General features: G+C 39.9%; 1 protein-coding gene across 1 annotated transcript; it reads left to right on the forward strand.

Moving 5' to 3' along the window:
• The first annotated feature begins 11,940 nt into the window (after positions 1 to 11,940).
• Positions 11,941 to 26,211, forward strand: mapk13 (mitogen-activated protein kinase 13). Its single transcript, XM_080468934.1, has 12 exons — positions 11,941 to 12,174; positions 14,204 to 14,333; positions 14,422 to 14,480; positions 15,420 to 15,525; positions 17,413 to 17,442; positions 18,972 to 19,019; positions 21,486 to 21,600; positions 22,212 to 22,283; positions 22,789 to 22,868; positions 24,048 to 24,126; positions 24,428 to 24,601; positions 24,760 to 26,211. The coding sequence occupies exons 1-12, from the start codon at positions 11,963 to 11,965 to the stop codon at positions 24,843 to 24,845; spliced, it is 1,191 nt and encodes a 396-aa protein (XP_080325060.1). The 5' UTR covers positions 11,941 to 11,962; the 3' UTR covers positions 24,846 to 26,211.
• Positions 26,212 to 27,118: the final 907 nt, after the last annotated feature.

A 27,118-nucleotide genomic window follows, 5' to 3' on the forward strand; every position in this document is an offset into this window, starting at 1 on the left:
AATCCAGGGATGTACACGGTATGGTGACGGGTGAAAATCAGAGTGCCAGAAGAGTCTTCAAGATAAAATGTGTCACTTGTGAGAAATTAGGACATTAACTGTAAAATATTTATTTGCCCACCAGGTTCACACAGGGGTATAACTTTCTTTCTTTCCACTTTAGTCTGTATTATGTGGTGAATCATTTCAGGTGATCGGGATTAATACGCAGATGTAGAAAAGTTATTCTGATCATTAGCCCGCAATATTTTTGAGTTCCAGCTACATGTGGAAGATGTCAAGAGTGTCATAAAAATGTACTGTGATGTAAAGCACATGGTGAACTGAGGCGTAATATTAATAAATCTGCAGTACAAATTTCAGGATTGGTATTGCAAAAGGATATTTCCTTAAATGTGAACTTCTAAATCATATATGAATACTTTGTTGCACCAATACAAAGGCAAATATTTTGAGTTCTAATTACTTACTGTAGTATGTTATAATGTAATTATATACTGGTCCGGCCCACTTGAGATCAAATTGAACTGTGCGTGGCCCCTGAAGTATAGAGTTTGACACCCCTGCATTAATCTACGCCAGTAGTATTGAACCTGTGGGCCAAAACCAGCCCAGTGAGATGCCATGCAAAAACTCTCATGCAGAAGCAACATGATTTTAGTTTGAGGAGAAAAATGTAATTTCAGGTCTTTCAAAGCTTTGTAAAAACTTAGGGGGAAAAAAGGAACAAATAAAGTAATTAGTAGCATTTTGGGATGAAATAATAGTCAAAGAAATAATTGAGCTGCAAATAAAATACCTATTTTTTCTGTTAATTTTACTGTATTATGGCATGTTGTTAAAATTTAACAAATATTTATTTTAACTTGTTCATGTTTTCTGATAATATTCATGATGCTATCATTTTATTGGTTCCCCCTTTATTGTACCCCTTGTCTATTGCCTACCTCTTCCACCGACGTCTTTTTTCTGAAAACCAAGCTTTCATAAATAGTAATGTAAATAAACTTATTGACATAAAGTGTGATTCTATTATAGCCAGAAAACTATAATCTCTCTCATGTTATGAAGTTCAAAAGGCATGAAGCAGCCTTTCATAAAATGATTAGAATATCCATACATTTTTTTCCAAGTATGAATATAATGCAAGGGTTGTGTGGCTTAAAGGAAAAAAAGCAACAACAACAAAAAAAACAATGGAGTTCTAGTACAATATGTTCTTCATTAACTTCAGTTTTGTGCTTGGTGGCGCCAAAACTCAAATAGAGAATTTAATCGATACATTTATAGCATAACCTCGCATGAAAACAGATAATACAATCATATAATCAATTGCTTATTCTGATTTAACCATAATTAAAAAAATATTTTTTTAAATATCTGAATAAGGCGTGTGACTGACATGCATTGTGGTCTGTTTATAACCTTCCACCTGCTTTAATGACTTTTTTATGTGAATAAAGCCGTTCCTACCTCTCTGTTTTCTAATGTCAAGATAGCCTCCATGTCTGACTTGTCCTGTTCTATTGGGAATGTGAAAAATGTGAAAAATGTTAATGTCACGCTCTGCCAACTGAGGCCCGTGGGACAAAATATGTAAATTCTTGAGAAGTCTTTGGGCACCCATTAATATCATTATCATCTGCCAGCATCCCATTTCCATACCAGTGAGTGGTGGGTTGGGGAACTATAAGAACGATGTCAGCATAGCGTGCGACGAAGACGATTGTCACGGACAGTGAGGAAGCTCAGAAGTGACACCTTCTAATTTAAACTGTTGCCTTTCTCTGTTCACAGTGAAGGACACGCATGTCCACGTGTGTGTGTGTGTGTGTGTGTGTGTGTGTGTGTGTGTGTGTGTGTGTGTGTGTGTGTGTGTGTGTGTGTGTGTGTGTGTGTGTGTGTGTGTGTGTGTGTGTGTGTGTGTGTGTGTGTGTGTGTGTGTGTGTGCGTGTGTGTGTGTGTGTGTGTGTGTGTGTGTGTGTGTGTTTGGAGTTCGGATGCTGAGTGTATGGGTGTTCGTGGCAGCCTTCCCCTCCAGGAGGTCACTTTGGAATGGAATAGATTTTTCTAGATCTCAGCCTCGGCTGTAGGGAAGGTCACTTCATTAATCACAGCTAAATGCCACTGTCTGCCCGTCTCCCTTCTTAACCAAGTAACACCCACAGATAACATCATTGATTGATACTAATAATTAATTCTCCTTCGGTACAGAACGACACAGAGTATCATCCAGTGGGGAACCTTTAATTACTATGTAAAGACTCATTAGGTTAATGCCATCGTGAGCTCCGGTGGCATGGGGGGGCAAATGGATGTCTTCCTCACGCCGTGGCCTTTTGCGATGATTTCCCCTCTCGCTCTCCTCCTGCCTCTTCCTGTCTTTCTATCTGTGCGGTAGCCTACTTTATGTGCTGATTCAGTGTTGGGAAATGTCAAGTCACATTTTGCCGGATGGGATTTTGGCAGATGGGGGTGAAGCACATGATGTTTGGTAGTGAGCTGGGCTGCAAAAGACACGCAGGCTCAGTCTGTTTGACTTGGAGACCGCGCGGCATTGCATACGAACACGGCTGTGTTTGTGTCAGGGCGGCTCTCATGTACGCCACCGGTGGTGCAAGCGCATCTGCATCACAAGCAAGAACATAGGACATGCCATGTTATTTTGCCATCTGCAAATCTACGCTGCATGAAAGGAGCTGATGCAAAACACCCACAGGCTCAGGGTTTCTGAAATAATACTCTGTGGCATGTTCACATAAATAAATGTGTCATCTACTACTATCTCATTCAGTCCCGTTGTTTCTGTTGGCGATAATTAAAGCAGAGTCATGATTCAATCCATGAAAGCTTTTATGTTTGCTCCTCAAACCAGTCAAGGTCTTTCCTGGGACTCAGAGAGAAGAAACATTTACTCTCCAGATTTATCCTGAACAAATAAAACATGAGGGTGCTCAGCATTCACAGTGAAATTCTCGGCAACATCTATGAAATAAAACTGATGGGCAAAGATAGGTTTATAGACAAGTCAGGATTTGAAGAATAAACAACCCAGGCGTGACTTTGGTGTTTGTTTGTTTTTTAGGAGATTTAAAGGGTAAGAACACACAGCAAGCTAAAAACAAAGCCACACTGCGCCCCAATCTGATTCAATGGCCTAAATGCACCATTCAGCTCGTCCTGTGGCTCACTGCAAGGCATTAGCTCCATCTGGTGGGCTATATTTAGAAAACTGAGAGCAACAACACAGAGCTGCATCCTGTACATGGCATCCTGTCGCAGTTCCACATCCACCACTTTGTCCCACACGGCCAAACCGAAGTGGATTTGGAGCGGTGGCAGGTTTTATGAGTGGGTGACGGCGCCAATCTGTTACATCTATCAGAGCCATTTGAAAACAGGCTTAAAGCTTTGAGGAAAACGTGATGCTGCCTTCTATGAAAATGGGATTATTTCATTGTCTAAAGCATGGATGGAGATTATTCTATCTTGCGTTTGCTGTCGTCATCTCACTGTATTCAGTGTTGATGTGTGGGTGATAATAAGTCTGCATAAGTATGTAATCATTTAACTTAATCCACTTTGCATATTGTGAGTGACAAATGGCACGAGCGCTATTTGATTATAGTCTGAAGAACTTTGAATGGAGGCTGATTACCTTTTAGCATTTGACATGTCACAGCCAATGAGTCTGACTTTTGGTCTCAGCAGTGTATGATTTAGTCCTCCTGCCATACATTTCCCCCATTTGTCCTCCCATGGTGTCATTAATTCAGGAGAGCTTAATCAAAATCCTCTGTGTGGTGTCTCACTCTGAAAATATCTCTGAAATCTGGCATTTTGCTGACATTTACTCAGAGAGAGTGACAGCAGCCCACTCCGAGCAGTTGACGGGAACTATTTTTGGAGATGACCTCAAAAGATTGACAAAGTGCAAATAAATAGAGAAGAGCAAATGGATTTATGATCAATATTGGCAGGAGCAGACATACAACAGATGTCTGTCAAATTTGGTTCCTCAATTTTGGATGTATTAGCCAGCAGGCAGCATGTAAAGCAATTACTTAGAACAATGCGAAGTATGCACCTCACCTATAATGCGCCTCTATGGTCGGGTGAATCTAATCAGTCAAACGCACATCTTCAGACTCCACAGGAGGACAAAGGGACGATGCGTCTGCCAGATTGTGCTCAAAGTTTCAGGCCTCCGGTTAAGGTGGCTTTCAAGGTGAGCGAAACTTTCCGCTCATTTGGTTCATTTTACAGTTTGACTATTAAATGAAATATGTTCCAGGCGCTAAATTGTCCTTTAAAGCTCGTTGGTCCCAGGCAGTTGGTAAATTATTCTGTTAAAAGTCGGCTTTATAGCAGTGATGCCTCTGAAAGTTTGTTTAAAGGTGCTATTTTTTGCACTGTTGTCCAAGGTCCAAGGTTGTGACCTCAAATAGATCCTTTTCAGGGCTTCATTAAAAAACTGAAAAGAAAAACTCAACCTGTTAGACAAACAATCAAAATGTGGTTAGTATGTGTACTTATAGTTACAGAGGGACCAAGTTACAATTTGGGGTTCAAAAATACAGCGAATAATGAAACACCTAGTTTCTTCAAAGTAGCCGAGAAACTGATTTGTACTTTTGGTTTACGCGCCTCTTCTATTGTAATGCAACACTCGCTGGATTACCTAAAACCACAGAATGGTAAAGCTGAGTACTCACCCACACGTAAGAAAGAGAACATATAACACCTGTTTTAGCATTTCTACAGAACATTTTCCAAACTGCACTTTCAGATCAACAAATTCTGCTTCATCAAATGTTCCTTTATGAAACACAGAAAGACTGATGAAGATGTTTTTTGGTTTTATGCACAAGAAATGTGGATATGTGCCAGGCATCATCTGTTACCTTTTTTTTTTTTTTTAAGTAGCCTAAAACATTTTTATTTAGTGTAAGATTCCCTGCAAGTTGTTGTCTTGCTTTTTTTGTATTCATCTCATATTTAATTGTTTTATTTTAATGTTATCTATTTTGAACTTGATTTTAAATTTGTTGTGGTAAAGTTTTGTTGTCACGCTCTATCTCTGTTTGACTTCTTAATATATCTTAATGGAATTCAAAATGCTAAATGCTACGGTTTACTTTGTGGGAGTCAGAAGATTTTACTTTTACAAATTTGCTCTATGCTTGATTTCATCACTTGAATTTACTTTGAATGGCATTGCCCTCACATTCAGTTCTAAAATAGGTGTTTCAATAAGATAAAAAAGTATTCCTTTCTCACTTGAAGGTGAAAACCGTTGTCAGCACTCCTGCCTCACAGCAACAAGAGCTGTGCTCACTTTCTGTGTAGCGCTTGTTCGTTCCACCTGTTCCAGCATGAGTTTTACCAAGTTTCATCCCAAAAAAACTGGCTAATTTGATAGGTAACTCTGCGGGCTACACGGATGCTGTATAAGATAAAAAGAAAACTGACTGAAATTTTGAGAGCAGTTGGTAGGTTAATGCTGCTGACATCAGTGTTTTCCTATTTAACGGCGTAACACCATATTAAAGCAATTATTTTTCATTATGCATTTTTGCACATTCACTCTAATCATCTAATTTCCAACTGTATATCAACTAGGAAAAGTTTATTTAAATCCATATTTCGATGATTTCGATGATTCATATTTCCATATTGATGGATTCAGGAAGAATCCTTAGTTTCCACTAAAAATAAAACAGTTACGCCACTCACTCATCATGTCAAAAAGCTTCACTGCTACTTTACTAAAGCGGCAAAAATACACCGTGCATAAACTTATTTTGGTCTTAAGGAGCATGCAGAGGGACATCAGATGTTTTGGTACAAATGGTTGCGGAATTACAAAGTCCTGGTTAGAAATACGGTGAATGAGTATCACTAATAAAGTGCTTTTCTGATTCAGTGGCCCCCAAAACACTTTACATTGTGACAACCGTCCATTCTCTCCATCCAACCACTGGGAGTGATTTGGGGTTCAGATATTGCTGAAGGACACATGGAGGTTCAAACCTGCAACCTTCTGATTGAGAGACGACCTGTTCTACTGAGTCATAGACGCTGCAGCAGCCTGCAAAGGTTTTCTTGTATTGATAATATAAGCATTGTGACCTTTAACATGTCAAGAAGCAGTAAATCAAAGTGACACAACTGTATTTTAATTTGGATGTGAAGTTGGATGTGTTGATGGGGTGTGTTACACAAATAAAGCTCTGATTTGATTAGTGGTCTAACACCCTCACTAATATGGAACAGTTTGAATTTTGGGGAATGAAGTCTGAAATAGTATTCATACAGTACAAAATAGGAAGTTAGACTGACAGACTAAACAGACCACATAGAAAGGTCAAGAATGTGTATCTTTCTCCTCCAGGAAAGAGAAAGGACACCCGCCACATGGAAAAGGAGCCCCAACTTAAAGGAAACGGTTACACAGAGAAAAGGCAGAGTCAGAAATTCTTTTTCAGAACCTGAAGAAAAACCATACCAACAGCTGAAAGAGGAGTAAATGCGTCCAGGTCATCGGATGGTGCCTGAGGAAAGAGAGAGAAGAGCAGCACAGGCACACAGCCAATACTGAGCCCAGCACTCAGCGGCAGATAATAAAGACCAGAGGTTTTTATTGAGTTTAGAGTATTCTTAACAGCAGGATACGCATCAAATTTACCCACTGACCTCAACCCTTTAAAAGTACAGTGGGTTATATTTTGAAGGGGGAAAAAATAGTAATAAAAGAATAACAACAGTGAGAACATCTTTGAATTGAAATATTTCCAGCCTGCCAGGTGTATAAATCCAGCATTTAAAGGCAAATTAAAAAGTAAACAACCAAGGCTAGAGCTTTTGGGATTTACTGACTAAAAAAATCAATAAAACTGGTATTGAAAATATTCGTACTGGATCTTGAAAGTCTACCATCATATAGAAATAATAGAAAACTGCTTCTTTTGGCTTCTTTTTTTAAACTGCAGAGTATCAAGAAATAGTGATTGTATTAAACTGATGTTAATAACACCAAACACTGCAGGAAATTGAAAGTCCTATCATTTCTGCTGAAAAAAAGAACCTGCATGCTTCAACAAAATCTGAACGTACATACAGTAAACTACTGGAATACAGGATGTTTTGGGTCAATATCTTGCCGTTGAATGAACGGTGCTGCAGAAAGCTGTGGCAGCCATTTTGGTTCAGGGTTCCTCTCACTTTGCACAAGTCACCGACTCGGGATCCAGAAAAACAGCCCAGGACCTTCACACTTCTTCCTCCATGATTGACAGTTGACGTGACCCACTGTGAAACCTTCCTTTCTTCTACTGAGCGGCGTACAAAGACCCAGTGTATGATACCTTCTTCCAGTCTTCAGTAGTCCGATGGCGGCGTTTCGTAGCGAGACGAGCTTCTTTGTCTCATTCTGATGTCTTAGCAATGACTTTTCTGCTGCAACTTGTCCTATCAAACCTGCAGCTCCAACTCTTCTCTCTACAGTTGAAACTAAAACCATATGACCATTGTGCTGTGCTTTAGCTGTTGATGCACAGACACCTGTCTTCTGATTCCGTTTCCGAGTGTCTTTTGATGGCGATGGAAACTGTATTCAATGAACCCTTCGTCCAACTGAACATTCCCGGCATGGCTTGAAAATTGTTGTTCACAGTCGCGCCCCATCCAGTCTGACTGAGTTTGAGCTACTTTGCAAAGAAGGATTGAGAAAAAAATCAGTCTCTAGATGTGCAAACCTGAGGGAGAAATACAGTCCCGCGAAAGACTTGTGATTGCAGCTAAAGGTGACTCTATAAAGTATTGACTGAGCGGGGATACTGTTGCAGGTCACTGTTTATCAGCTTGCTTATTGAAAACGCCAGCAACAGGCATGTTCTAGTTAAAAACGTTATTCTGAACTGGATCCCACAAGTCAACGCATCATAATTAAGATGTTAGTCAATGCATTTCTGTCACTTATCGTTCACTCAAACACACAGTATGTGCAGGGATCCTCGTTTTGTTTCTATTGTACCATCTGTGTTGACGAAAACGATAAAACCGTAAATCTAAAAGCTGTAGAGAGTGAAGAGTCGGAAAGATCAGCGACCTGCTGCCGCTGAATTGTTCACATTCATAGTTTGTGTGAAAATCTCTTCAGCAGTGGGATGGATGTTATATAAATGCCTTATTTTGTGTGTTTGTGCTTCATTTCAGGATGCTGGTCCTGTTGATCTGTTTCTGCAGCACACCATTTGATAGCATTTTTAATTTCCAGTATTCACACTGATATGAAGACCCACTGTCTTATATAAAGAATTGAATGTAGTTAAAACGGTTTAATTAAAGTAGTTAGTGGCGTTATGAAACTCTCAATGTTTGTTTCCATACTAAAAACAGGCTTGATGTTGGTTTGAAAGAAAGAAAACTCAGCAGCTGAGGAACTGATATTGATCTCTGACCCTCTCAACCCTCACAGATATATTATGGCCATTTTGTGCTATCCAGCACAAACACAACAACAGTCCCATCATCCCTCTTTATTTTGGATGCTGCCTCTGAAATCTGAGAGGCTGTTGACTCATCAAAAGCTAGCACTGCAGATCAATACCCCCAAATCTGAAACATTCATTATTTTATTACTGTATAATCAGCTAATTACATTTCCTCTGCTCTGTTATTGCACCATCATTTGTCTACTTTATGGGTTCATTTATTCCCCTGACGTGGTTTAAAAGCATTTCATTTTTCTTTTTTTTTTATTCATCTCTGTGGGTTCTGTTGGTATTGAAAGAATATCACAAATACAAACTGCTCTAAATGAGCCATCTGTGAGGTGAACGTGCAAATAAAAGTAAAGATTTGTGGAGATGTTCTAATAGTTACCGTTCCACAGAAATTCGGGGTTCATGACGTGAACAATTCCTGAAAGAGAGAAAGGTTTAGTGACGAGAAAAACACTTAACATCACACTGATAATGTATTTTATTCATGGTCGTGGAGCTGTGGGGTTGTGTCCTTGCGACACTATAGTTTTCAGCCGCGTAGTGAAAACTATGGAGGTTTATTGTATCATACATTCTGAGAACATCCATCAGGCCATATAAAGTATTCATAACAGGTCATAAATGTTCTCCATTATACTTAACAACTTATGTATAATAAGGTGCATAAAGGATTGTAGGAGGTGGATGACAAAGTGACAGCAGTGTTATGTAGAGACATCTAAAGTGCTGGTTTGTCATTATATCACTTAAAACTACTTGAGCCGCCCGTTGGGGTAGTGGTTCGTATTACTTCATGAGAATGTTGTGGGTTGAGTCCCGGCTGAGAATTTCAATGGTAATGAAATTAAGCAGGTTTCTTGTACAACTGAACAGTTTCTGGGTGTTTTAGGACCTTTTTTGCACAACATTGTTTTGCTGCCATTGCTCAAGCAACAAGATAACAAAAATAAATAACAAAATAACAAAATAGATAGATAGATAGATAGATAGATAGATAGATAGATAGATAGATAGATAGATAGATAGATAGATAGATAGATAGATAGATAGATAGATAGATAGATAGATAGATAGATAGATAGATAGATAGATAAAATAAAATAAAAATATTCTGTGTGGGGTTTACATGTCCTGCAGTGTGGATTGTCTCTTGTTTCCTCCATCAGACCAAAATTATTTGAAGCTTATCGGAGATACTAAATTTCCATGGTGAGAATGGATGAAAAATCCACTAATAAATGAGTAAATTGTGCAAATGAGTTTGTGTCTTTTATACTATTTGTAACACTTTACTTGTAGCCATTAACTTTTCATGGCACCTGATTATTCTACAATAGTGTTATATAGCTGCTAATAACTTTGCAGTGGTATCGCTTTAATTCAATTCAGTTCAACTTCATTTCCATAACACCAGATATAACACAGTAATTTCTAGGTGCTTCAATTAGAGTTCAGTTTCTGATTGTTGCTGGACCAACACATTATTTTTGTTCTCTATTAAAACATTTTAGTGTTGATTTTGATTTAACACTGTGTTATATCAAATGTTACCGCAATCTTATAAATAGAATTTATAACTTGATATACAACCCAGAACTTCTATAACTGTTAATATGGTACAGAGGTTTGACAATTTATAAATCATAATAGAACACCATATATCCATCAGCAATAATGCTTGCTATAAGTTGTCATTTTTAGTTATGAACATTTATAACCCGTTTTGTAAATAATTATTATAAAGCATCATACAACAGTGTTTCTTGAAAAAGGAGAAAGAAAATCTACAAAAAGTCGAGCAATGAACAAAAACCTGGCAGATCATCCAAAACAAAACAATGTTTGTTCGTGGAGAGCTTTATAAACAGCGTGAATCATTTTGACCAAAAGAAGAGAGTTTCAGAGATGGTGGATCATAGAGCTGTTCTCCAAATCTCCAGAGATCCTGAGCACAATCTCGTCCTTCATGTGAGTGTGAATGTCCTGCTGCAGGCTGCCATGATTCATAAACTCCTGGTGATGTACAGTAATTATTCATGACAAGTGTGGGTGGGAGAAGATCCACTCACTCTGACATGTTTCAACAGGCAAACCATCAGTTTCCTTCACTGGAACCAGAAGATTTACTTATTTTCCTGATGTAACTTTTGATCAGTCATGTTCGTCCTACATGAGGCCACATGCTAATTCCTCTGCCAACTGAGAAGAAAGAGTGACTGTATTTAACTGGGAGTAGGATTTTGTGGTTCATAAAGTCCACCAGAGGATTGCAAAGGAAGTGGATGAATTACTTTCAAAATGGAGTTTCATTTTATTAACATAAAACTTTAAAGGCAAAAAATTAAAAATCTTTTTTGGGCAGTTTCACATGCTATTTGCCATCCAGGGAAAGAAAAAAAAAAAGAAATATAAATGAAAAATAACATGTATGGGTCTATACTTCACTTTCATGTTTTCCCCAGATTCATGATTTAATGACATGGCAATGTAACGTTTAGCATAAGTAATGATTTCCCCTCCCCCATAGAACAGAAAATGAAAGGGTAAACAAATTGTTCATATTTGTACAGTCATAAGTAAATTAAATCCAATAAATCAACCTACATAAATACATAAAGGGGCCACACACGAGTTTCATGTTCTTTCTTTGCATGCATGGGTTTTAAATATCTACTCCCACTGTCCAAAAACACATACTTAAATCGACATGGCGATTCTGAACTGTTGATATTTGTGAATGTGTGCAACTGTCTGTTTGCTCTCATTGTTACGCTCCCATTTGAATCCATCCATCCATCCTTCTTGACCGCTTTATCCTGTTCAGGGTCGCAGAGCGATGGATCCAATCCCAGCTGACTATGGGCGAGGGCAGGATACAACCGGACAGATTGCCAGTCCATCGCAGGGCAAACACACGAAGACACACAACCACACTCAGTCACGTACACACCAGTGGGCAATTTAGGGTCACCAATTAACTTCACATGCATGTTTTTAGACTGTGGTAGGAAACCCAGGATCTCACGGGGAGAACATACTAACTCCTCAAAGGAAGGCCCGGCTGGTCTTTGAACTTGTGATTTTAATGAAACATGATTTTGTTGCTGTGAGGCCAGAGCTCTAATCACTGCTGCACCATGTGGCCCATTTCAATAAAAATAAGAGTATATCTTTTTTAAGTTAAATATTTTAATCTCAACATTCTGATCCCAAATTATATAATAGTAATATTATTAATATTATTATTATTCCTATTATTATTATTATTATTATTATTATTATTATTATTATTATAGATAGATAGATGGATGGATGGATGGATGGATGGATGGATGGATGGATGGATGGATGGATGGATGGATGGATCGATAGATAGATAGATTCAGGCGAGTCCCTCCCACACAGTCGGATCTTACTTTGAAACGTCAGACCGGAAGCTGCTCTCGGGGTGTACTATGTGTCAGTCAGAGGAGCAGGATTTTTGTTTTGCTTTACCTTCCGATCAAGTGAAAGGTTCACCGGAGGACGGAGGAGAAGTTTTCCACCTCTCCACCATGGAGGCTAGGGCTAATTTCTCCCGAGAGGAGATCAACAGCACGGTGTGGGAAGTCCCGGAGAAATACACGAGGCTCAAACAGATCGGAACCGGAGCGTACGGCTCGGTGTGGTGAGTGTTATTGTCACTGTGTGTGTGTGTGTGTGTGTGTGTGTGTGTGTGTGTGTGTGTGTGTGTGTGTGTGTGTGTGTGTGTGTGTGTGTGTGTGTGTGTGTGTGTGTGTGTGTGTGTGTGTGTGTGTGAGCGAGAGACAGTAAATAAAACGTCTAATGTAAATAAGTGAGCGCACCTGACGTCACATTGCTTACATGTGTCGCCTGTTGGCGCGGTCACCACTCTTGTCATAACACGTACCTGTCCTCCACCCAGTGTCTGCATCGTAACAGTGTCTGCGGGAGGTTGGCAGCGTTAAAGATGGCCACGTTCTCCCCTCACATCTCCACGCAGATACACACTGTGGGGTCCTGCTCATCATCATGTTGTCATGGGTGCCATTGCCTGTGCTGTGCATCTTCAGATAAATATCTACATCAGCATAGTTATCAAGTCAAATAATAAAGTTATGTAAATAGTTTTGAGCAGGTGTCTTTGCAAAGGAGAAATGCCACTTCAGCTTGACATTTACTGAAGCCGATGTTCTGATTAAACTGGTGTTGATCCCAACATCGAAGAGGGAAACAGTGTTTAGGTCATCATGAGGCCCTTTCGCTCTGCTTGGTCGGCCCTCAGGGTGTTACTGGCAAAATGCTCAATGAAATGGAAATTGCTGTTATTATTGGCTTTATTACATCTTAAATGGTCACATTTTTCAGATTATTGACCATTATTACATCATTGGTTGGGTCTAGCAGAGCGTGCAGTTGTTACCTCACAAAGTTGGTGTTTAAAAAAAAAAACTTTTTTTTAATCTACTTATGTACGGAGCTCGAAATTTTGAAGTATGTGAACAATACTACGCAAAGCAACATTTACTTATAAAAATATTGTTAAAAAAAACAACATATATATACTTTCATCAAGAAATAACTGTTATTGAGCAAAATTCAAGTAAATGTATGTCTCAGCCCTCAATAGTGGTGCTAAGTTTTCATGTGGCCCTTTGGGAAAATGAGTTACTCACCCTTGGTTTAGATCATCTAAACCTCGCGTATTGTGTTATTCTAACTACTTATAGAAAAGAACCCAAGACTCTTATTTTGGCATAAACTAGTATCATGGTTGTGTTCAGATAAAAGTGTCTCCTTAGTGCCTGAATGTAAATGTGAATGTGATGCTCTCAGGTGGGCATCCTACTGTATTATACTGGAGTGCATCATCCTTGTGATATCGACTGAGTCTATAAGCATTAATATGAGTTTGACTTTTAGTCGCCTCCCATTAGGTTTGACTGGGCAGAAAGATTATATCTCCCGACTGGTTGGGCTCAGGAACACTACCAACGAGCTGGAGGAAGTCTTAGGAGATATGAGATGAATGTATGAAGCGATGAGCAGGCAGTAAACTCCTGCACTCAGAGTTCCAGTTATTATCCTGCTAACCATGCTTTATAACCAATGTTTAATAATGATTGCAGGGAGTTATCATGAATCCAGACTCAATGTGGCTGACCGTTAAAGTAAAAGCTTGGATCGGTGTTTACTGTGATTTTATAGACGTGCTCATCTCTACAAACAGTTGATGTAGAGTTTGAATACAGATAATCGGCTGCCTGATGCACTGTATTCCTTGTGAATGCGTTTCTGGCACAGAGCGGTTGCTGATTGTCATATCCTGCATCCTGCACCAGTGCGATGTGTGTAAACTGTGTCGGTGGATGCGTCTCCAAATAGCCCAACAAGCTTCTCCTCCCACGATTTGCTGCCCTGCAGATCACCGCCAAACATCACGAGCTGCCAAACGTTTGCATGTTGATGCTCGGTAAACCACAGTGCAGCACTCATTTAGAGAGCGAGCCCCGGGTGGAGTCCCCCCAACCGAGCGCAGCTTTCCTGTTGTCGCTCTGAGTGAGAGTGAAAGCTCAAAATGGATCCCTCCCCCCCACACACACACACTTCAGGACAGTGAAATCATAGTGAAAGCAGAAGGTGCGTTGCAGGCTCTGTGCAGAGTTAATGACCCGCTACACCATCTTTCACCACAGCTCTTCAATAAATGAGAAGACTAAAGAGAAAGTGGCCCTCAAGAAGCTCCACAGGCCCTTCCAGTCAGAAATATTTGCCAAGAGGGCTTACAGAGAGCTCCGACTACTCAAACACATGAAGCATGAAAACGTAAGTGGATTGAACTCGATGGACGTCCACTCTCTGTGTTCATAACCTCCTGTAGATAGTCTAACTTCGTCATATTTGAATTTTCCAGGTCATCGGACTTCTCGATGTGTTTACAGCTGCCACCAGCCTGGATGACTTCCAGGACTTGTGAGTATTGTTTAACATATTAGCAAACCCCCCCGAGGCTGAGGGCTCTACACTGTGTGAACACTACTCACTTATGGAAAGACGCACGACAGCAGAACCTTCTGGAAACAAGTTTATTTATTTTTTTGCCCTCCATTTTCTGGTAATACTTTCACATTTCCTTGTGAAATTCTGTAAGGAAAAGTGTGAACGTCCTGTTTTTCCCGTCTCGTGGGAAGTACAGACACGCCGGTCTGGAAGTCCACCTCCAGAAACACTCAGGGCTCACTGTTAAGTGTCTGAGCGGGCATTAATGGGCCTAAAAGCCTACAAGCCAAGTGATCAATAATAGCCTCAGACAGGAAGGAGTAAGCATCACTTAATGCTATTAATAATGTAAATAACGTCTGACTCAACAGAATGGTGAAGATTCAGCAGGAACTGTTCAGCAATTTGTTTCCATCAAAGGTTCAATGTGCAAAAAAAAAAAAGTTGAAACAAACATACTGTCAATATTCAGGTTGATTGAAGGAAGTGTTTTAGTGAATGAGCAAGTTTATTACTATTGAGCTGTTCATCGGGAGTGGTGTATTGATGGACGCATAAACATACGCAAACACCCTGCGACACTTTAGTTGCTGCAATGTCTGAGAGCAAACTCATTTCCGTATATTTGCTGTGAGTGGAAAGGTCCTCTTCCTGTTTTAATTGGCCTTTTCCGTCGTAAATTGTGCTGAAATCCAGCGCTGCAAATGGAGCAGAGAAAACACACGCCATCCTACAGATGCACTTTTATTGAAGTTGATGTGAAAAATATTAAAATACAACTTCTTTGACAATTATTTGATACAAATCGGACAAATAGGGACGTCCTGTAGAGAAAATTGCGGATATTTCTTGTTTTTGTCGCAATAAGGGACTGACTGCCTGCCTCTATATGCCCCGCCCCTCTTTTCACAGCTACCTGGTGATGCCTTACATGTTTACCGACCTGTCGAAGGTCCGTGGTCATCTCTCAGAGGACAAAGTGCAGTTTCTCGTCTACCAGATGCTCTGTGGACTCAGGGTGAGCTGCGGGAAATGATCTGATTTGCCAAATTCCGTCAGTGTGTCATAAGATATCCACATTTGAGGGCATTATGTGGAATAAATTACAAGCGAGATCTTTTTAATCCTCATAAACTCCATTCAAAGTAGTACAATGAATTTATCAGCTGCTTTTTGTCAGAAAAGTTGGGACATGATACACAGTCCAGCATACAGTCTGTAAATGTTTTCAGAGTGATGAGACTGTCAGACTTTTTGGAGAATTGTCACTGATCATTAGTCTTTGTTTGCAGATTATTTTGCTTCATTATGCTGCAGTAGTTTTCTATTGGTATAAGGCGTAGACTGCAGGCAGGCCAGTTCAGCTCCCACACGCTACGACTGTGAAGATAGCATGGAAGCAATTTGTGGTTTGGAGTAATCTTATTGAAATATGAAGCTCCATGTCTGACAGCGAGCACATGTTTTAAAACCTTGTCATACTTATTCGCCTTAATAGTGACTTTACAGAGCGTAGGTCAGGGCTGTCACTCTTTTCAGTTCAGGGGCCCACATACAGCGCAATTTCATCTTCAGTGGACCGGACTGGTAAAATAGTGCCACAATAACCTTTTAGATTTAAACTTTAAATGTTGTTTATTTGTTGTGGAACAGACTCTGCATTTTGAAAAAGTCTATAATCTTCCAAATATGAACAATTTGTACCAAAAATTACTGCAATCTCAACATAACGCCAATTTTAATGATGTGAATTGTCCCAAAAACATCTATAATTGTTGCATTTTGCAGCCTTCCGCTTGCATGTTTTAACAAACTCACGAGTTTGATAGCAACGCGGCTGCCAGCTTTTATTGCAGCATCACAGGCGTCTCCGCTTGAGACGCGCTGCTGCATTGCGTCCACTACTCCTCAGAAAGTTGTGTTAAAACTCCGAGGTTTTTTTTGTAACGTTTACTATTTGCTTAGTGGTCCGTGGGCCTCATTGCCGCCTCCTGCGGGCCAGTTTTGGCCCGTGGACCTTAAGTTTGACACGCTAGATATAGCTTCTTAATTACCCAAACAAAACAGTACAATATCCTCCACAGAACGGCTATTAAAAGCAGAATATGGTTGAGTTTTAGGACACAAAGTGATACCTTTGACTCCCCTGCCATAAGTCACTTGTACCCCTACACCCCAAAAAATTTTCAGCAGAATTCATGGTTTGCAAACAAAACGTAATATTTTCAATCATCTGAGCAATTTCTGATTCAGACCTTCTTCTACATTATCTAAATCATTTGATTATGATGGATAGATAGTAGTATTTCCTTGTATACATAAAGAAACATATTATTTTTCCATTGATTGGTAAAACTCCAGTAAGTGTAAAATGAAGTATTCTGTACAGTCGGGTTTTCATTTCCCAGCCTTTTGTTGCTCCTATCCTGAGTTCTCTGAGAAGTGTAGTGTAGTTTATTTTTGCGCTTATTGCCATTGTGCACGCCGTCCCCACCTTTCAGGGAAATGTTAGTGATGTACTTATTAAAGTCTTATTAAAACACAGCCATCACATAATCGTAATGTAACTTAATAACATTTTATGTGTCCATGCAAGTCAAGATGTAGCACTGTACACTGATAACAGGACTCAGATTAGATTTCCTATAAGTATAGAGGTGCTGAAAAGTTTGAGAGATTCTAAAAACATTGATTAATGCCTGTCGTAAAAAAAAGCAACCTAATAAGACTTACAGTAAAGGTGAAAGGTTCATTACTAATCTCAAAACTTACTTTTTAATTAAGTTCCATTTATTGGTGTTGTCAGGGAAGCTCATTATATTAATAAAGCTATCAGAATAGACAGATTAATGTTGAATACATGCAGTAAAAGTGTCTTCTGCCTGCTGTGTTGCTCTCTTTGCAGTATATTCACAAGGCTGGAATCATCCACAGGGTAAGTACAAGTTCACTAACCAGCGCTGCCGAGTTAAAAATAGCTCTAAGTTGGGCGTGGAGTTTGTTCTCGCTCAAGCATTATTAGAAAAGTGTCTTTTGTGAAATACTTTGGCCAGATGTGCACCTTCCTGCACTCCTGGCATGTTTTTTTAATTCATCACCGGTAACGAATCAGACGGCGCCCTGCCCCAACAGGTACGATGAGTTGACTCCTCGGCTGTACGACAACTTGTCTGGAGCTGTTAGGCCACACCTTTTTTCCTCCACAGCCAAGACCTGTAGAGCAGGGAAAGTAAGGTCACACCTGCACTGGTAAACCTCCGTTCCGTTGGCTGTTCCTGGTTGAATCAGTTTGCCTCGGAAATGATCTCAGTTCTCGATCTTACGCCCATGTGTCACACGTGCAGTAAGATTTATACTGTTTAGTGTCGAAGGCTGACCCGTGTGCACGCTGGAGCCTCGTTCATATTCTTATGGCCGGTGAGAAGAATCAGAACCACAATTCAAGAGAATTTGTGATTTTGAGGATAATAGTTCATCAAACAGCAGTGATTTGAAAATAATGTATACGTATTTGATAAATCCTACAATAATACTAAATACGACATGGAAAATATTCAGCTAATATTTCATTTAGTGCGATAAACTATCATTAAAAAATTCTCATCCTTTTACAAGACGTGACAAACCTGAAATTTGAATCCAAAAATTGCAATTTCAGTTCACCGCGTGGTTTACACCTTACAAATCACGGTGGATTCTTATTCCACTATTTACATCTTCAAAGGCATAAAACATTTGATCACATGTAGCTAGAACTCAAATACTAACTAGACTATAGCAGGTTAGTTCGTATTATGATCTGAATAACACATCTCTTCATCTGTGTACTAATCCTGATCACCTGAACTGATTCACCTCCTAATACCCACTAAAGTGTGCCCCTGGTGGTCAAATAAATATAATGCAGGTAGTGTCATAATTTTTGTTGCAGGCCTGATTGGACCCTGACAGGCCTGTACTAGGCCGCGGGCCATAGGTTTGATACCCCCGATATAAATGATCAATAATCAATCAGATATGGGTGCTGTCCTTATTGGGTGGTTGGTTTGTTATGTGTCAGCATAAAGCAATGTAACAAAAGTACATATTGCAAAAAAGGAGCTAATGGTTTCTAATATGTTTTCATGTATTGATTGTTACTGTGTCTTCAGCCTAGAAAACAATGTTACTCTGCTTATCAGTGTGATAGGAGAGACATTGTTACCACTCCCTGACAGCGGGCCTCTTATCACACGTCATGCCACAGTATTTATTCAGCAGATTTTCAGCAGGGTGTTTTATTGAATCCCTGTTCAGAACCGCCTGAGCGCTCGTGCTTTAAGACAAACGGCTGGACCATGGTAAACCACAGGAATTACAAGCACTAAAGCTCCTACTGTGCTTACTGGGACACAATCACTGGAACTTCTTGTTAATTACTGTGTGCACTCAAGTAACCGTGACTCAATTCATTTTCCTCGCCAGGATCTTAAGCCTGGAAACTTGGCCGTTAATCAAGACTGCGAACTGAAGGTACACAGTTCTGAGGATTGCACAGATAAACACGACACCACTGAAATAATGGAGAAACTGTTGTACTAAATATGTAATTGGAGTATTTCCTGATTTTATCTGAAGGAGGACCTGTTGTGCTTTTCTGTCCCGTCTGTTGTTTCAAAGTGAAACAATAGGAATGAGGAAGGAAGCGTGTGTGGAAGAGGTCAGGTTGCCCTGAATACAAAGTTTACTTTATGTCATTGTGGTGATACTGTCTAATATAGCAGCTCCGGACAATGAGGCTGGTGTCAAATGACAAGCACTCGTAGCTGCAAGTTGTCCCTGGAGTGTTACGGCACGTTCATATTTCCCAGTTTGATCCGGACCAGAGTTCTCTTCAGGTACTTTCAGGGAAAGTCCTCTTCTTATGGGTTTCTTTGAACGCTCCGCTGAGCTCTGATCCGGATCAAATAAGAGAACGCCGGTCTCCTGGAAAACGTCGATCTCGCTCCTCATGCAAGCGGACTTTCCAGCGGATGGGGTGAGAGGACATGATGCAGAGTGCAATGCATTCTGGGTAGTAAACAAACAAAGCTTAATACACGAATCAGAAGAAGCAGATGCAGAAAGAAAAAGTTGGAAAATATCGGGCGGGCAGACGTAGAGTAGTGAGGAAGAAGTAGTGAGGAAGAAGTAGAGAGAAAGGTGCTCATTGGCTTCTGGTCTGAAGACTAGATATCGTGTTTGTTTGTGGCTCCCCATTAGCCACGAGGTAATTAGCCTTAGTCACCACGGGCTTAAGCAGCAAGATTTCCGCTTTTGTTCCGGATATTTGCTGTGTTTCTTCTTTTCTTCCTCTACGGTCAGTGTTTGTTTCGGGCGACAGCGCCCCCAATCGAGCAGCTGTTGTAATAGCATGATGTTTTCCAGGCTGTTTCTTCTGCTCTCAAAATGCAGCGAGAACACAAACTGAAACTCATTTTGCCAATAAAGCCATAAGTTATTACATGAATGAGTATCATTTTATTTATAAATCCTTTCAAAGTGTAATAACTGTAGCCAGAATTGTAACAATATACAATATATAGAGCTTTTTTTTCCCCACAGGTTTTGCGCAGTCCTCTTTTCAAAAATAGGCAAGGCAAATTCATTTCTATCGCACCGTTCATACACAAGGGGACAAAGTACACAACGTTTACAGTGCTATACAAAGAAATGCACTCAGACAATTCGGATTATGAAATACATTAAAAATGTACCAATTAAGAACAGTATAATGAAGTGAAAACTTCATTATGATGAAATAAGTAAAAATATATTCCGCAGGTGAGGAGCGAAGGAACTAAAAGCTGCTTCACCTTGTTTCTTCTGATTCTGGGAACACTTAGTACAACGCAGGGGTCTGCAACCTGCAGCTCTTTCAGAAAATCCTATGTAAATAAACATTTTGCTTCCATTTTCTTATTTTGTTTGCAGACCACATTATTTTACCAAAAATAATCAAATCTCCAGGCTAAAAGAAAAGAAAACGCTAAAGAAGGCAGAACGGCCAGAAATGTAAAAAAAATAAAAATGTCCAAAACTACTAAAACAAACCGCTGCTAAATTAACTAAAATCACTAAAAACCGTCAAAGGTTAAAACTGTTCTAACATTAGGAAATGCACAGCAGCTATAAATTGCTAAAATGGCTAAAATATTCAAAATGGCGATTAAAATAAAATAATTCAACTGTATCTAAATTGTAGCTTTAAAGCATCATGAGTGCTAGTTATTAGTATGGAAATACATTTTTTAATTACCATGTTTTGCAGCTCCAGATCAATTTTATTGGGATAAAAAAATTGCAAAAGCGGCTCTTTTGGTCATAAAGGTTGCAGTCTCCTGGTATAGTGGATGGCATAGTCCTCATGTTCATTTATTTAAGATACATAGAATATCATCCTCCATTCTGGTTGTAATTTTTTATTTTTTTGCTATGGTAATACATTATTGGCAAGATCTTATATTACTCTCTTTACAACATAGAGAATTATTACGTGACTGGCAGTTATTAGACCTTTGGTTCGTGTAGATGGTGCTCGTCATGGAGCCTACGTTCAGGAGAAGTAACATCGCACTTGTTAAAGAGATTTACACACATTTCAGTCTGATCTTAGAACTCGAAGAAGCCACCGATTCCAACAGCCCGGCCAATTATTAACCAGAAAACATGATGTACTTCATGCTTTCTGTTTTGATCAAAAGAGAGAGTTTTTTTGTTGTTGTTTTTTTTTCAAAATGAAGGAAAGAATGATCAGAGGTATTTCTGAGGTTATTTTGCTCTCAGTTTACTGGTGTGGAAGATGGAACCTGTGAGAAACTGAATCTTGAAAAGTTAACAGGTCCTCTTGATGGTAAAGCACAGGGTATTTTGACTGTTAAGCATGTAAATCACAGTGTGTGCGTGTCACACGCAGAGCTCGTGTTGTGGGTGGTGATCACAGTGTTGCTGCTCTCACAGATCCTGGACTTCGGGCTGGCTCGCAGCACCGACGCGGAGATGACGGGCTACGTGGTGACCCGTTGGTACCGGGCGCCTGAGGTCATTCTGAACTGGATGCACTACACCCAGACTGGCAAGACAATTGTCGCTGTTACTAACCCTTCACCTCCGTCCTCGCCGTCGTCTTGAGTGCTGAGTGGGCCTGTCGGTGCCGTGACCGTCTCGTGTCTGTCGTGTGAAAACGTCAACTGCAGCTTGTGGATCAGCAAGTTTTATCGCGCTGCTTTCTCAAATGCAAGAGTGTCATTCTGAAACATAAATCAGTTGGTTTTTTTCCCCCTGTTATCTGCTCGCAGTTGACGCAGATGAGTCTGACAGCAGCCCCGATAGTTTTGAGACTCCATGACAGAATTGTCGGCGCAATGAAGCCGTTTTTTTTTTTTCAGGATTTATGTTATTTTTTTTAGGAGATAGTGATGTTTGATTTTGTGAGCAGCCCTCTACAGAGTGGGATGACGCACACAGAGCAACACTGGCAGGTTAATGCCCTGCACAGAATACTGTTATTCATCAAATACCCCCCCCCCCCCCCCCCCCCCCCCAGTCTGAACCGCACAACAGATCTCTGCCGTTAATGGGAACCTCACACAAATGGCACCTTCCTCATTTCCACCGCCTAACTTGAAACACTCTCAGCAATATGGATTCCCACTGACGTCTCTTCTCTTTTGGTGATTTTTCTAGTGGACATCTGGTCTGTGGGCTGCATCATGGCAGAAATGATCAATGGAAAAACCCTTTTCAAAGGGAAAGACTGTATCCTTTCATCTGACTCGGACATTTCCTCAACTTGTCAATAATGAATAGTGACCGTCGGTGCACAAAGACGGAAATGTGTGATTATAAAAATGAAGCCATCGAGCTTTATTGATACTTTATCACAGCATTGCAATCATAAATGAGATTGAAAGCCACTTGATTAAACAGTGATCGCTTTATGTGGCGACGGGCTCCATAAATCAGCCACAAAAAGGAAATTAGAGAGAATTACATGAAGCACGTTTCCCTATACTATATCATATTCTGCATGTTTTATATGAGCTTTCATGTTCTTTTCTCTACCTGATACACTCGGGTGATTCATGCGTTTCACCAGCAAGTGAAATTGTCAAAAGTTTCATCAAGCGGCGTCCATTTTTCTCTTCATTATTCTGCTTTCTGTGTTTGCTTGGAGACCTTGTTTTCCACTGCCTTTGTGTGGGCGTGTGCCACTGAAGCGCCGGGACGTGTTCAAAAGGCCTTGACTCAACGTCACGACCAGACATGGACCAGCTGACCCAGATCATGAAGGTGACCGGAGTACCTGGACCAGAGTTTATACAGAAGCTGGACAGTCCAGAGGTAAAAACACTTATATACTGTTGAAAAGGAGTATAGTAACTTGCATTTATTTTAGATTTATAGCATATCAACTAAATATTTTAGTTTAATCCTTCACGAGTCATAATCATCATTTCCACAGTTAATATGTCAGGAGTGTAGAAAACAATAAAAGTCAATTATCTTCACATTCTTTTGAAATTCACTTGTATGTCAAGAGCAAGTTAGTTTTGATTATTTACCCACTTCAGACCTTAAATCAGGGGTGTCCAACACATTTTAATTCAGAGGTCACAAACACTCCCAATTTCATCTTAACTGGACCGGACTGGTAAAATAGAGACATGATAACCTTTAAATTTAAACGTTGAAGGTTTTTCTTTGTTGTAGCGCAGAGTACACGTGATGAAAATAGCAATATTGTTGTGAAACCAAACAATCACGACAGTCTCTACAAAAAAAGTCAATTTGAATGTTATGAAATGTGAAATGCCCCCCCCCCCCCCCCCCCCCCCCCCCAAAAAAAATATTAAACTACAAGTTTTCTATCTTTCGTGGCAGCATCACCGATATGTCAGCTCAGGTCTCAGTGTTGTTAATCTTTACAAATCTGCTTTAAAAACAAAGAATCAATGTTTTCTTTGAGATTTTAACAAGAACACGTTTGACACCGCTGATTTAAAATGATTTAAAGTGACATGTGTCAAGATTTTCCCAAGACTTTACTAATATTTATGAAAAAAAAAAAAAAAAGCTGAAGTTTCAGTTTTGACTGCATGTTTCATCCTACAGTAAAGACATGCGAACTGTAATTGGAAGAGTATGTCTGTCCTGGCGGTGGCGCTAGAGAGAATTCGGCGTATCAAGAAAAATGTTTGTTGTTTATCCAGAAAATTTGGTTAAAATTCCCAAGTTTCAATCCTTGTTTTCCTGCTGCATTTGGTCTAAATCAGCAGATCCAGGCTGTTTTTCTTTTGAACAAACTTGAACTATTCTACGACAAATGTGAGACATGAACAAATCCCGTGCTTAATTTTTCCAATAATATTAAACCGCACTGTGAAATATTAATTCTGTGTTTCAGTCTATATTTTTTTAGAATGAATTAATCGTTTGTCTCCAAATGAGAATACATATCTCATTAATGTCCTTAGTTGTTTTAATCACCTGCTTTCATTCTTTATTTATTTTCAAAAACAGGCCAAGAATTATGTCAAGGCCCTTCCTCGCTTTCCCAGAAAAGACTTCTCCACGTTGTTTCCCCGAGCCAGTGAGCAGTGTAAGTTTGACATCCTTTTTTATCTCCTTTGTCAGGCTCAGCATTTCCTCAGTGTTGTTTTATCACTTTTTGAAAACATATTGTCTTTACTGAAGGCTTCACAACGCGCTGCACTGAAAGCAGAAGCACACAGTCGACATCAGACTGTTGTTTGCCGTCACTTCCATGACTTCTTCTTTTTCCTGAAATATGTTTACTTCTCTGCCCTCGTTTTTGTTGTTTAAATGAAAATGACTTAAATCGCCACGGAAAAACTATAAACGTGCCTCAGTTTGGAAAAAGCACTCTGTGCCGTGTGCAGGCATCGACCTGCTGGAGAAGATGCTGGTTCTGGACGGAGACGAGAGGCTGACGGCCGAGCTGGCTCTGGAGCACTCGTACTTTGACGGCCTGCGAGACCCGGACGACTTTCCCGAGCCGACGCCGTACGACGACAGCCACGACAACGCCACGCTGTCCCTGGAGGAGTGGAAGCGTAAGTGAGCGATCAGTAGCCGTCTTGTACATCCACGGATTTGAAAACTTGAGAACAAAAGATTCGGCTACTTCGCCGAATTAAACGCGCAGGTAAATTGATGAATCACTTGAGTGTGTTTACCGGCTTTACCCACACTTTCCCCATTTCACACACAGGATTATGTTTCAAAGAGGTGAAAAGCTTCGTGCCATTCCCGCGGCGGGACTCCAAGAGGAAGAACACTCTGACTATGTCTCCGTGATCTGATAGAAACTACTGATACAGCCAATGGTGCCCTTGTATATTCCTTCCCCAGATTCCTTCAACTTCTCATACATGTAGAGTGTCGATCAGTGTGCAGAGGAGTGAAGATGTTTAAAACTGCCCCGTCATCGTTTTTATTTTGAAAGTAATGTGAGTAAAATTGTTTCCCAAATGTAGATGTTTTTTATGTTGGACATTCCCGATCAGTGATTTGTGACGCACTTTTACTGTGATATTGTTTTGCAATGAAATAATAAAAGCAGGTGTGTGTGTGTGAAGTGAATTTGGTTGTTTTGTTTGTGGGAGATTCAACTCAAATGTTGTGGTCATATTGTCACGTCGAGTTAAGATCAGTTCAGGATGAAGGTGGAAACATCTCGTCAGACCCATGCGGTGTGTGTGTGTGTGGTTTTCCCTCCGAAGGCCAGAATAGATGAGCAGCTCCAGTGTGAATGTGCACCGTGTCACCAGCGCCTGCTGCAATGTGCACCCACAACATGCTGAAAGCAGCTTTTTATTTATGCCTCCCACTTGGATCACTTTGTAGAGCCACACTTAACAACTCTAACATTTATCACGCTGCGTACAGTCATTTACATCTGCAACCCAACTGCTTCTGGCTTTAATAAGGATTTTGTTGAGCCCTTTAGGCAGTGTGTATCATCATAATAAATATATCTGCAGACTTTGATCACCTATAGTCTCCACATCACCCGCCAGCCTCGCCCGGTCACATCTGGAGGGAAGAAACATCCGAGCCACGCTGCCCCACTAAACTTATTCTGAAATAACTGGCACGTCTGGGACCTGCAGCCGGACCCTGAACCTCCTGACCATCTCAGTCAGCTCAGGATCTCTTGAGGCCTCTGCTGTTCAGCTGCTCGTCCATGACTGCACCTTCAACACAAACCATGTTGTCAAGCTGCCGATGTGATGACTGGTGAGCCTGAGAGTGCAACAGCATGCAGTATGTGATGATGATGTGAAGTTACTTGTAGTACTACTTGGTGTTAGGGTATTTTACCTTTTTGTTTTGATTTTTTTGTGATTTTGACTTTTTGTTTCTTTTTTTTTTTTCCATGATTTTTTTTGTGCTTTTGACTATTATCACCAGATATCATGTAATGCTTTGGTGGCTGTTTGGTGTGACGTGGGGTGGAGTAAAAGCAGTCTGGACTGAGGTGGAGGCAGCATGGATCTGCTCCATCATCTGAGTTCACCGCGAGCTGTCACTGACCCTAGTAAGGAGCTGGCGCGCGAAAACCGTAGCCAGGTGACGTCAGAGGATACGTATCAATATTCGGTGATCAAATGAGGCGGACGTGAAGAACTCCCATTTCAAAATAAAATGCATCATACGATGTAAAAAACGGAAATGCCGCTTTAAGCGTGAATTTTAAGTATAAAATCTGATTAACCCATTTAGAGTCATTCGATTGCTTTATATTTATATGTATACGAACACCCACACACACAATGGAGAGTTGAAAAATAATAAAATAAATAAAATTAGTAAATATACCAGGCCGGTGGCAAATATAAGCACATGGAAGAATCGAATCTGCAGAAAAACACAACAAAAAACTATTTAAAAAGAAGAGTCTGTTGGCCACATAAAAGATCTCTTCAATAAAGAAATTAATATAATTAATATTAACTGTTGATGATTATTTAGTTTATTGAAATCTTGTCCATTTTGTTAAGAACTAAATGTTTAGATAATCTCATAAAAAAAATTGTTTTCATAAAAACTTTAGACATACTCAACGTTTGAAACTTAGGAACATTTTGTGACTGAATCGCGCATATTACTATAGTTTTAAAAAACAATATAGAGACAAGAAACTACTTTACATTCTTTTAGCAGCAAGTCAAAAAGGTCATTCCCAGAAAATGGCTCAAGCCTGAAAAAACAACAAACGAGCATTGGATCAACATTGTGCATGACATCTACATCATAGAAAAAAATTGATCTTGGCTGAAATTGCAAATGGATTCATTTTATAGAATTTGGTCAAAATGGACACAATATGTTTAGCCTATAAGAGCTGATTTTGTGTAATGTCGATATAAATACTGTTAATTGCTACTGTTGATAATTCTATGTAAACCAAAAGGGTACCCCAACTCACTCTACTGTTCGTTTGTTCCCAGTTCAATCGTGTCAAAATCGAAGATCAAAATCACGACTTTTTTGAAAGAAAATCTGTAACTACTTGTTTCTTCAATAATATTTTTTAAAAAACTATATAGACATCAATATTTTATCAT

Source organism: Lipophrys pholis, assembly GCF_963383615.2.
Source record: "Lipophrys pholis genome assembly, chromosome: 8".
Taxonomy (NCBI): Eukaryota; Metazoa; Chordata; class Actinopteri; order Blenniiformes; family Blenniidae; genus Lipophrys; species Lipophrys pholis.